Raw genomic sequence first — 13,252 nt, 5'->3', positions numbered from 1 at the left:
ATGTTGCATTCTTGTACGGTCGTAAAATGCGTTATTATGTCTCTCTGGCGTATCTAAAAAGAGCCTATGTTACAGGAAGCAGTGTTGCCAGATTGGGCAGTTTAGAAGTGTGGAGTTGGGCAGGTGATCAAAATTTGGGCTGATTAAGATAATTTCGGTGGTTTTCCTAATTACTTTTTAATGCGGATTTGGAACAAAAGCAGTAGCACTCATCTGCCTATCAGTGGACTATGACGTCTTCAAAAAGCTCTGTAGCAGCCAGATGTGAGTAGTTGTGGTGGTTGCTGGATAATTTCTATGCTTTGACTACATAAGTGTAAGCACACTGAGTGTTTTTTCTGGAGCAGTTTTGAAAAGCCTTAGCGCTGGAAACCATCAGCTGTATCCGGCAACACCATAGCCTGTATATAAATATGGACAACGTGTCCCCACTTCCTTGCATTTCCCAAACTGACGCGGGGGATACAGATGGTGCCATCTTGGGAGTTTGGAGCCAGAGTCTCTGCAGTACAGTTCGAGAGTGGAGTGTTATTGAGCCACATTATTGATGACCCGCCAGACTCTGCATTTTCTATTAATTAATACTGCACTCTGCTCTACCGCTGCACTCTGGATAATACATCCCCACTTCCTTGCACTGGCCAAACTTACGCTACTTTCCCCGGGATACGGGTCGCGACATCTTGGGAGTTTGGCCCTGCGCAGTACGGTCTGAGAGTGGAGCCACATGGAGCCTCATTATCGATTACCCACAGCTCCGCCAGAAATTTTGGATTATACACTACTTTTTTTTTATTTTTTCCCCAATTCTCACAGCACCACAGAACCACTTCACGGAGCGGTTGGCATGGCAACTGGTAGTCATCATGATGTCCCATCCTGTTTCTGTTGTATCAAATAACTAAAACGAAACAGAAAAATGGACGCTTGAGTATGAATTAGCATTATATTAACTACCTAAAATGACTGAAACCTTCCTTGAAAAAAAATTATTTGACATGTATTTTAGTGTTTTAGTTCGACCCAAGGCCCTTCCACTAACATGGAGGGGGAGGAGCTTATGACCTATACTGCAGCCAGTCACCAGGGGGAGCTCTACTTGCTTTGGCTTCACTTTTGAGGAACTGTTCTGGCGCCCATCTTTATGCAGTCTAACAGACAACGCTGGCAGGAAAAGCTACAAACTGACGTGCATATCTGGCCTCTACTGAATCATACACTTTATTCTAGAAGGTCGCGTTGTTGTGGAAATATTTGTAGATTCGAGTCCTCAGATAAGTTCAAGATGAAACATGTGAAGCTATGTGCCTTCATGGACTTTGTTGTTGTCTTTACTGTCAGTACTTCTGTTTCTCTTCTCGTCCTCTGGTTCTCTAATCTGATCAGCCAATCAGAGGGATTTCTGTCACTGACTCTTTTCACTGCCGATTCAACGCACTGATTCGACTGAAACAACTGAACCGATGGTGATCAGACTGGTGCCAAAATGGCCGACCTTGGTTTGCCATGGCCATGAACATATGACTCCAAATACGTTCTATACTACACACAGACTCCCAATTGTTTCCCCTTGTTTATTTAGTAAGTATGTCATCACAATCTACAGGTCAGTTTGAGTGGAAAGAAACTACAAATGGATGACTGCAGTTAACATCACAGCCACATCTTTAACATTACACAAAGCCATGTCTCCATGATAGCCACGCAGCTGTAAGAATTGGTCTGATCTCTTTACGCTTTGGTGGACTTTGGTGAACTGAGAGTGCTAACCTTTGTAGATGCACTGAGATTTTCTGTGTGACTCCACATACCATCATGATCTGATTTACGAGAAATGGCACATGTATCTTAGCTTCCTGTGTTGTATGCATTTTCCCAACAGAAACTGTAAACAGTAGCCAGGATGCAGCTCCTTTGCTGTCACCGATCTCCATCACACCACGAGGAACCACCAGCAGCTGCAGGAAACATCACAGCAGCATGTTTCTTTTTCTAAACAGCTCCCATGAACGGCTATTGCAAAGACTTTCTGCACTTCTGCTGCCTTGGATTCATAAACTACTATCCTATAGTTCTGCTTCAAACCAAGAAACAGGAAGAAAAGTAGTTTGTGAATGTTCCTGCTCACAAAAACGGCCTAAGGCATTTTTTTTCCTGTGGTGTTAAGTAATGTCATTAGTGAGGCTTGTGTTGTGATTGACAACCTGGATTTTGTGCCTGCAGCAAGACAAAGATATGCACTTAAAACGTAGAATATCTTAGAGAATATGCGTCTAAAGGTCTCCATGTTGCACATATTGTCTTGCTGGTCACTAAATCCAGCTTTTATTTGGGTAAATCTACAGCATCTCAGTCTGTAGACTTACATTAATAACACGTGATATCTGCCCGGGGCCGCTTTAAGGTCACACTTCTTTGCCCCAAAATGTCTGTGCACTCTGCGTTTTAGAATAAATTGTGTTAATCCCTGAACACAACGCAGCAGATGGATCAATTCATGCAGTCAAAACCAGCATAATGCAGCTTTAAGGCTGCAGGATGTCTCTGTGGAGTTGCCATCGCCACCAATCAAAGGAAGACAAGGTGAGAGGTGGAGGGAGATTAAGAGGTGATTCTCTGGAAGGCTTTCGTACACAAACAACAGGCTACAGAATCCATATGGACTCGGTGCAGCCATGTGTGACGCTGGCATATCTAATGTAATGAAAGCTCAGCACACAGCAGATTGCAGATTATTTATATAACCTTTAAAATACCTATTTTAAAAAGGTTTTAGGCACACACACAGCGGGTCTTATGTGCTTTACATCACAGCTAACCTTTCAGAAAACCTCAGTGTACACTTAGGATGTGTTTTTCCTCTGAATCACTGTCCACATCTCATTTTCTCATGGTTTGTTCCGTGACTCACACACTGTCAGCTGTATGGAGGATTAAGAATGATTATCCACTTCCTGCAGCAGAGTCAGAACAAACTATAGTGGCATCAAGCATATATGTACACTGATCAGGCATAACATTATGACCACCTTCCTAATATTGGGAAGGTCTCCCTTGTGCCTCCAAAACAGTTGTGACTCTTTAGAGAATGGACATGGGCCTTCTGAGGGTGTCCTGTGGTGTCTGGCAACAGAATGTTGTTAGTGGGGCCCTTGGGTCCTATGGGTTGAGGGGAGGGGCCTCTGTGGATCATCCCACACATACTTGATCAGTTTGGGATCTGGTGTATTTAGAGACCAGGTCAACACCTTGTGCTATTCTTCATGTTTTTTGAGTTGTTCCGTAAACCAAATCATTGCTATGGGGTGGGGGTGCCTGGTCTGGTCTAGGTGGGTGGTACATGTCCACACGTGTGCCAGGTCCAAACGTTTCCCAGAAGAACATTGGATGGTCAGTGTTATTTAATTAAATTGTCAGTGGTCATAATGTTATGCCTGATGAGTGTATATACAGTATGTATTCGTAGCCTTCCAGGCCTTCCACACCAACTTCCTCACCTACACATTAGTTTGTAGTGGAAAGTTGGTCTGGAACCTCTCTTCGCTGGGAAATGATTATGATCAGGCAAAGATCTGTCGGGCCAGTCAAATCATTTGGAGGGATGGGCTTTATGCGGTGATGGACAGAACAGTAACAGCAACATAGTTATACTCGTCATCTGAGCGTGGTGGTGTTGACAAAATGGCTGCCGTCGGAGAAACAAGCTGTTCATAGTCCTCTATCGCAACTGTAGTGAAAAATGGAGGATAAGCAGGCAGAAGTTAACACTGGTCAAGGATGTCTTAATGTCACATTGCTCGGATTGGTGGTAGGACTGTCCAGTTGCATGCAGAGCTATATTTTACATGACGAAATTCAAATTGCGAGTTGCCAGACTCATACTCTGATTAGAACAGCTAACAGCCTACTACAGCAGCATGACTATGATGCATGAGCATCTCAACAGAGAAGATCCGCTGTCTTCTAGACCTCAAAACAATGAGACAGTGAGTTTCTTCTGGTTGTTGGTTGGTGGTCAGAGCCTGGAATTCGTTGTGGTGTCCTCATCTGTTGACTTTCAAACAAGCAGTCAACAAAGACTCTCCAGAACAGAGGCTAATCATGAGTATGGCTGCTGTCCAGTGCAAGACATGTGCAGTTGTCAAGTGGTCGTAAACAAACATTTACAGATAAATAATACAGCTGCATTTCAATTAAAATAAGCTCAAGTTATTGAATTTAAATCACACTCAACACTATGCTAATCCATCCTAATTAGGTGCACACTAAATAAATTCTTTGGGATGAATAGCGTCATTAGTTAAAGTTTTGGACTTTTATGGATTAATTGATTCTGAAGGCCCAATAGATCATCAGCTTTTTATTGCCTTTGATACTATTTATGACAGCAAAGCAAGGTCACAAGAACTGCAGCCAAACTGTACAAATATATGGCAGGACACCAGACCTTGCTAGTAAATCAGTTACGAGCATTTGGCATCAAGATGCGTGATGCCCATGTGGAAAGACTGAGGTGGCCTGAAGTGACATTCACAGCAAAGTTTGGAGGGTTAATTTAAGTTTATAGAGCTACTTTAAAGGTTGACCTCAATATAGAAACATTACTAGTCTTCAGCACATATAAGAAATAACAAGAAATGCCACATAGAGTATTTCTGGACTGCGTTAGGAGGCATCTGAGGAGGGGGTGGTTTTGAGTCTTCGGCTTCATGGGTCTCAGACATGCATAAACACTAAACAGCTTCAGGCTTATCTGAGGGAGCAACATGCTGAAATTTCTTTCCATGTAAAATTATAGTCTGTGGAAATGCCGCAGGGCAGTGGGGCAGACAGTGGTGCTTTTGTTGTCCCCACCCTGAAAGACCAGCAGGACCACAGAGACGCCAACCAACCATATAGAGTGAGGAGGCTGAGGGGAGTACGATGACAACAGAGAGGCTGAGGGTGTGTGATCGAGTGTGCAGGATCAAAACTCAAGGGAGCTGAAACTCCCTCTTCTTCAAGGTGAATAAGAAGAGGAAAGATCACATCAGATCGCTGGAAGAATGAAAGGAAGAGACCGTCAACCCCAGAAAAATGACGGCATTGTCCAAGAGACCCATGTTTACATTTTCGTGGCATGCAGCCTCTTGTGATTGTGCAAATAGTGACGATAAAAACTTCAAGGATTGGGCGGACACCACAGACCAACAGTCAAAAGTGTCTTTCTGTACTTTCTTTTAAGTCTTCCTTTATCCTAAGGGATCATTCAGACAGCGAACAGCATAGCTTCCTCATTTACATTCAGTCTTCTAAAAGGCGGCAAAGTATCTGATCAAACCAAGTTAATACCTTAAGATAAGTTAATCATTATTTAATATGACACATGAAGAGATTTTACAGTGCAAAAATCTGGGATGCATTCAAGTCCAAACTAATTTAACTAACTTAAGAAGACACATACAAATAGACAGAACACAAGTAAATTAGGAAAATGTCTTCATCAGTTTGACAACACGTGTGATGAAAATACAACAACAGCAAATATGGAAAATCACAGGGAGCAGTACAAAGGACAACGGAAAGGTTTCCAGGGTACCCCAATAATTGCTGAAGGCTCGGAATATATTATTAATGCCATCAATCTGCAAATAAATTGGGTATGTTGTCATATTACTTGAACTGACCAGGTAATAAAAAGCAAAAGGCTTATAAGGAATCATACAATTAAGATGTTAAACGTCAGAAACTCCCGAATCCCGAATACACAGGCCCGTCCCTGTCAGGTGCATTCGTTTTTTAAGGTCCCCAGACAAAAGTTTTGTGTATGCTGGCATTGTAAGTTGTCAAATAGATGAAGATATTTTCTTTGTTTTCTTGTGTTTTGTCTATTTGCAAGTGCTTCCCCGAGTTGCAGTGCATTGTGCTCTCTCCGCCACCGTAGATTAAGGCAATCAGTCAATCGTTGGATTTTACAAGGCCAAACATAACAAAACCATAAACAATATGAGGTGCTTTTTGTTCATTTTTCATTCATTACACATAACATTCTTGGCTGTTTTTCTCTAAGCTTTGAGCTGCAATCACTGTGACCACAAATACAGTGAAATGATCTCTGCATCTACTATCAGGAGCTGTAAAAAAAAAATGCTGCACAATGACTTCTGATAATTCTATTCCTCTAATTTGACTTGACTAATCAGACCAGTACCAGCCCACAGCTACTTATAATTAACATGCTAGGCAAAAACAATCAGTAAAATGATGATATGTCCAACTACAATATTCACTCTTCACAGCACTTGGCTAAAAACAATGACGCTGGAAAAGCCACCACTGACATGAGGATGTATTCGTGTTTCAAATGTGGAGAGGAAGACGTAAAGTTCAGGTTAGAGTGTCATTCACCTCAACAGCAATTATGAATCCTCAAAAACATACCCAGTAAAACAATGTATAATTTGTGAAAACGCTGCATTGAAGGTAAGAGAGTAAGAAAAATCTAATAATAAGAGCTCTGAAACAAGTGTCACAACATTAATGATTATTTTAGCCAAGATTAAGTGAATTTATTTCATATTAAATATAAATATAAATCTGTTAAATAACCTAGAATTCAAGTTGTCAGGTAAATGTCACAGACAGAATGTCAAGTGATGAATAAAAAGGCAAAAAACTTAGTATCAATTCATCACTTAAAGAGTGTTTAGTTGCCTCTCATGGAAACATGTGTCATTTTGCATAATTTGCATTTAGGTTGCCATGAATTATTGTGTCTAATACAACACACGCGATCTTTATTGCAGACGTCAGTGCGTTTCCCACCCATCCATCTGCTCCAGACCTGGAATATAATCCAGATTAATGCACACGAATCCCCCCGACTCACACAACCCACACATGCGCGCGCGCACACACACACACTGGGGCACTCATTATATTCCACAAACACACGCAGGGACACTCAATCACATCAGAGCGAGCGCACTGAGTCCTACTGCATTTCAAATGCATTAATGCTCACACACAAACACACACACTTGTGCTGCCACACAATGGCGTTATCTGGGTCAGTGTCGGTGATTTTGGATTGACACATCCGTTGTCTGAGTGACCCAGTGTCCATCATCACATCATCAAACCAATGCATACGCATCATCAGCGTGGGACGAGGACTGATTTTTCTCTGTTAGATGATGTGTGAGTGAGAGGATTAACTCATCAGGGATCAGAGATGAAATGAGGAGTGCCTTTGTTTCACTATGACTGTTTGACTACCTATGTTTGTGGTTTTGTTTTTCTTATTATTGCGGGGCTGAGTTTTTCATGGAATACCTTGTGAGGCCCTTTTCAAGGGTTAAACTAAAGACTTGGTTTTAGGGTAATGGTTATGATGAGTTTTATGGTTAGGATTGAGGTTAGGCACTTAGCTGAGATGAGAGTTAGGGTTAGGGAATAAATTATGTCAATGGAAAGGCCTTTCAAAGATAGAAATGCAAGTTTGTGTGTGTGTATGTGCTTGTCTAACCTCCGAAGCCTGGTCTCATAGCGAAGTCGTGCTCCTCGATTCTCAGCAGTTGTTCACTTTTTATTAACAGCGTTTTGGTACTGTCCTGCCTCTTCAGTTTGTAGTCAATGCGCCTGCAGAGACAAAACACATGCACAGCTTGTTGAGCGATTAGTCATATTAAGGGTGTAATTGCAGGTTTTGATTAGTGAAAGCACTATTTGTGGCTTTCTCTCTCACCCTCTTTCCTTCCCTCCCTCCCTCCCTCCCTCCCTCCCTCGCTCGCTGCAACTCGCTTTCTACCTGCAAAACCACAACCCTAATCAAAGGCGTGGCACCGCTCCATGAACAACTAACACATATGCACGTGCACCATCTCACACAGAGCATTTTCATTATGCTCCAAAACAATCCTCTGTGCAACCGCAGGCCCGACAAAGCCAGCCACAGGGAGTGTGCCATAAGCACTTCAGACCAGATTTAATTTCTTCCTTATTCTTCACAGTAAAGGCAGAACTAAACCGCTACATTATAACAGACATTAGAGAGAGAGAGATGCACACGTTTCATCTAAATATGTGTTTTTGTTTTTTTGGGGATTTTACTTTCAGGAGACACAAAATGTCTACAAAAAGATACACAGAATGCACAGAGAGACACCAATTATTACAAAGATACACACAGTAACAACAAAGAGATATAGAGACTACAGAGGGATACAAGCTGACTACAAAGTGACACAGATTGACTTCAAAAAGACACAAATGGACTACAAAGCAGCACGTTTACTACAAAGAGACACAGGATGACTACAAAGAGATGCAAACTGACTTTAAAGAGACACAAATGAGTGAACTACAGAGCGACAGACTTACTGTTTTACAAAGACACACAAGCTGTCTACAAAGAGGTATAAGATGACTACAAAGACACCTAGCTGACTACAAAGAGAAACAAAATTACTACAAAGAGACACAAACTGACTGCAAATGACTACAAAGAGACACAAACTGACTACAAAGAGACACAAACTGAGTACAAAGAGACTCAAAATGACTAAAAGGAGACACAAGCTCACCACAAAGAGACAAACTGACTACAAAGAGAAACAAAATGAACACAAAGACACACAGGCTGACTACAAAGACACACAAGCTCACTACAAAGAGAAACAAAATGACTACAAAGCGACACAAACTGACTACAACTGACTACAAAGACACACAAGCTGAAAGCAAACTTTCAATTTACATTTTAAGCTGCTGTTTCTATAATGTTATATTATTTACATACACTCAGTATTATACATCTGGGATTGCTCTGAGGGATTTTGGATTTCTTTATCCTAAATTTAAAACTACTACAAGATTACTCTCTCTCTCTCTTTTTTCGAGTCGGCTCCGTTGTTGTCACGTGACCTCAGTTTGTAACTTCAGTCGCACAACAGCATGTAGAGACATAAATCAGGGGACATAAAACCCCCTCCAAACTGTGATGAAAATCAAACCACATGACTGAAGTGTCCTGAAAAACAAAGACGAAAAATGAACCATCGCGCTCAACCCTCTGGTCACATTACATACGTTTGCAGCAGCAGAAGAAGCCAAAATATGTAAAGTATGCAGCAGTTTGTCGAGAATGATGGAGTGTTTTTGGTTAGAGCTGTCCTCAGACAACATAAATAAACGTATTCTGCAGTCACATAAACTATGAGCCACTATATGTGACTGACATTTAACCGGAGGATGAACGAGATGTAATTAGAGCCTGTGCATGGCTGTAATACATGCTGCACTGCGTGTGTGTGAGTCTGTGTGTGTGTTTAGAGGTAATTACACACAAACACACTTGCGGTGCACGCGTGAACATGCAGCGGACACACTTGTCCCTCTGTTGCTGTGAGATCACAAAATAATTTGGGCCAAATCCCATTTCCATAATCCCTTAAATTAACCTTGAATCACACACCACAATGCCCCAAAACAGACCACGTTTAACACTAATCTCATACCCTTGGCTAATTTAATTAACTAAACTCAATACTGGATGTTAAACTGCACACAGTTTGATCAAATACAACAGCTAATTTGCATTTTTTTACATTTAAAAGAAATCGCTTTATTGTCAATCAAGCCATCTCTTATTAATAAATGGCAACTGTTATGATATTCTTCCAAGCTGGCTATGAAGGCTCTCAGTCATTCATGTCATGGTATAATTTCTTGACCAAACAACAATTTCAGATGCTTCTGTTTCAGAGTTTTGTAGTTTTGTTGTTGTTGTTGTTGTTGAATTTCATTTAGCATGACAGTTGGCTATAGTGCGGAAGCCAGACCAGTGTAAGTGCCTCCCTATTGTTAGGGAAAGTTGGAGTCACTCCATTGGGAAATTATTATGCTCCAGCAAAAATCTGGTTGGCTAATCAAATTGTTTGGGTGGGCTTTGTGTGGTGATGGACAGTAGAGTAACAGCGATGTAGTATTGGCTGAATCACGCCCCAAATTAAATCCAAATAGAGTGTTACCAGACTCATGTTCATAATTATCTATGAGCTGAGTCTTCCTACGGCAGGCCGTCAATGGCTGCTCAACCTTTACATTATCTTAATAATGTTAGGGTTTGAACTATTAGCTGGATAAAATAACAATTGTGATGGCATGTCGCCCAGCTGGTACACATGTTCTGCACCTGAGAGGAAATACCTCTTCATACCAACATGCGGCAGTAGTCTGTAATCATCATTCAAAAGCATAAGGGAAACAGAAGAGCTACTGTTAGCTGGGAGGCTAGGAAGCTACGGAGAGCTACAAACCGCTGTATAGAGCAGGTCTCTCCTGAATAATGGTGATCAATTGGTCTCCAGTTTAGGATGATCATGTAGATGTGGAAATATTTGTGGATGTGATCGTGAGATGAGATGAAGATAAAGACTGTCTGTTCGGTGTCAAGGCCCTTAGAGAGCTGTTGAAGTGCAGAGCAGTTTCAGGATCTTGGTCTTAAGCGTTCTGTTATGTACATAATCTTTTGAACTACAGGTAAGACATAAAATAAGTTCCTTCAAACCTTTAACAGCCACAGATTTGTTGGAGTCATTCTTTGCTGAACTACTCTAATCTCCTCATTGTTTCTGCACTTCATTTCCCAGTGATCACCTGTCATTCAAACAATCCGGGCGGGGCTGTGACATTTGACATATGGAACAAGGTTATGACTGTTGCAACACACACATCAGCTGTCAGCAGCATGTGTGACTAACTAAAAGCAAATATGGCTTTTCCAAACAGTTTCCGTTGAGAATGAAACCAGAGTTCAGTTATCAGTGTAGTTAACAGGCAGTAAAAGCAGACTGTTATTGCAGGGACGAGATTGCTGATTGCTGAAATACAACAGGTCATGGTCTACGATAGCTAGTCATGCTTTGCAACTGTTTTGATTTCATTTTGACTCAAGGAAATAACAATGTAAATTTAATGTTGTGTTGTAGTGAATATTTTGATAGAAATCTCATCTAACTGCCATCTTCAGTCTAACTCAGCTTGTCTGACAACTTGCCAGATCTGTGGCTGTGATTAGTTATTCTGTAAAGCTGGCTCTTTTATCTTGTAAATAAAACATGTATGAGGAATCTGGGGAGCAATAAAAATAGCAGGGTCAATAAAATGTTAACAGCCCTTCCACTCGTGATTAGGCGTTTCAGGTAGCTGAGGATGTTCGGCCTCAGAAGCATCACGTCACTTTAAAACACATCCTCATGTAATCTTTAACTAAATGAAACAGAACTGAAATTATCTTTAGAGCAAAGATCTGTGGTTTTTACTAGAAACGGGGAAGTGAAATAGGTCAATCCATGGGAACCTCTGTTAATTTTCATGAAATCTTTGCTGACAAAGCGCGGGCATACTGAAATCGATTACCTACCCTTATGTAGAGAGTAATGCTTCCTGTCAATGATCCCAATGAAATTACTCTGAATAAAAGACAGAACCTCAGTGAACTCAACTTAAACATGTAAATAACTGGTTTTATGCTGCAGTGTTGAAAGAAATTCAACAAGATTAGATACTCAAGAAATGGAAAATAAATTTCCCCAAGGATTGGAGTGAATGTAAAAATTTTACGTTCCAATCTATTTCTCCTGTTTCTGCCGTGATGAAAACCCTATACGATTATAAAGCTCTGCATTTAAAACTGGTGTAGATTAAATAAAGTCATCTCCATAACGTTTCTTAAAATTACTTCCTACCTCCAAAACTGGATGGGAACTTTTGTCTTATGTGTTTTAGCATGCTAAGTTACTTGTACTTAACTGAGTACTTTCACATTTAGTATATATGGATTTTAAAACTTCAATGCATCTCAAAAGGTCTGCCAAAATTATTTGACTGCCAGAGCGTAATCAGTACCCAACAGGGAGACTCCAAATTTGTGGGCGGGGAAGTTGGGCTTCCAGGCTAGTTTATTTGCAAAATGAAAAATCGGGCCTAACGGTAGAACTAGAGGAATGGTAAGAGTGTGACCAAGTCAATGCCATGTATCATGTCTGTACAAAATTTTGCGTAACAAGCAGTGCTGCAATATTTTACAAATATTGCATGCGCCAACTTTGCACTCGCTTGTATTGGTACTGCACTCTGCTCTGCCTCCACCAGTTACAAGGTCATTTTGGATCATATACAGTACATATTTATTAAATTCTGAACTACTCTCACGGTCTTACCGGACCACTTTACAGAGCAATCGGAATGGCAACTGGTAGTCATCACGAGGTCACATCCTGTTTCTATAGCGTATAATAACTAACTATAACAAAACTTATCAGAAAAAAATTACACTTAAACATGCATCAGTATTACATTAAGTACCTAAAATGACAGAAACTATCCTTGAAAAAAAAAAAAAGATTTGGTATGTATTTTAGTATTTTGGTTTAGCTCAAGTCTCATCCACTAACATGGAGGAGGTGGAGCTTATGACCTATACTGCAGCCAGACACCAGGGGGAGCTCTACTTGCTTTGGTTTCACTTTGGAGGAGCTGTTCTGCAGTCCATCTTAATTCATAGTCTACGGTCAGGATCCACTTCTGTTCGAAAACAGTCTGGTGCTAGCAGTCTAACATAGCTACAAAATGAATGAAAGCTAATGGTATATGCTAGAAGTTAAAATATTTGCTCAGATGCTATCAGTGTGACTGACTGATAGCTTGCTTCCATTGTTATGAACAAAATCTTACAATATCTGTGAAGATATCAGGACGCATTCATTTAAATCAACAGTTGGTGGAGCTAATATTCTAGTCCGAACCTTTAAACCAAAGATGAAGAAGACGTAATTAAAGGAGCACCAGTCAGTCACTGTAAAAACATGATAGAAGTGACATTCAGTCTTAGTTAAACTTCAATCAGCCAAGTGTAAAAGCTTTGCAATAACTCAATATACTTTTCACATTTTCCCAATTTAATTTCCAACTTGAAAACATGAATAAAAGCAGGTGAAGCAAACTAAATTCATAAACTGATGGACAGAAAAATGTAAACAAACAGGAACTCTTTTTCAGAAAGATGCTCGAGTCATCTGCTCAAAAGTCTTTCTGTATCAACACAAAGCTGCAACAGTGTCTGTGCATCTCACCCTCCAAACTTGAACTTGCTGTTCTCTCCGATGAAGATCTCCTTGTGCTTCCTGCGGCCTGAACTCCGACCACCGGTCACCATGACGACGAAGCTGGCGGCAGCCAGAGCCAGGCAAGTCAGCACGTCCACCTTCAT

At 40.8% G+C, this 13,252-nt stretch overlaps 1 protein-coding gene across 1 annotated transcript in view; it reads right to left on the bottom strand.

Moving 5' to 3' along the window:
* Window positions 1-13,252, bottom strand: part of LOC311503509 (gamma-aminobutyric acid receptor subunit rho-3-like) — a gene marked incomplete at its 5' end in the record, with an annotated part of 28,675 nt that extends 15,423 nt beyond the window's left edge. Inside the window, 2 exons of the mRNA XM_084566268.1 lie at window positions 7,508-7,620; window positions 13,116-13,252. Coding sequence (XP_084422394.1) covers window positions 7,508-7,620; window positions 13,116-13,252 — 250 coding nt within the window. The remainder of the gene's footprint in view (window positions 1-7,507; window positions 7,621-13,115) is intronic.

This window comes from Chelon labrosus (assembly GCF_963514085.1).
Source record: "Chelon labrosus genome assembly, chromosome: 18".
Taxonomy (NCBI): domain Eukaryota; kingdom Metazoa; phylum Chordata; class Actinopteri; order Mugiliformes; family Mugilidae; genus Chelon; species Chelon labrosus.
This window is presented reverse-complemented; position numbering and strand designations above follow the sequence as displayed.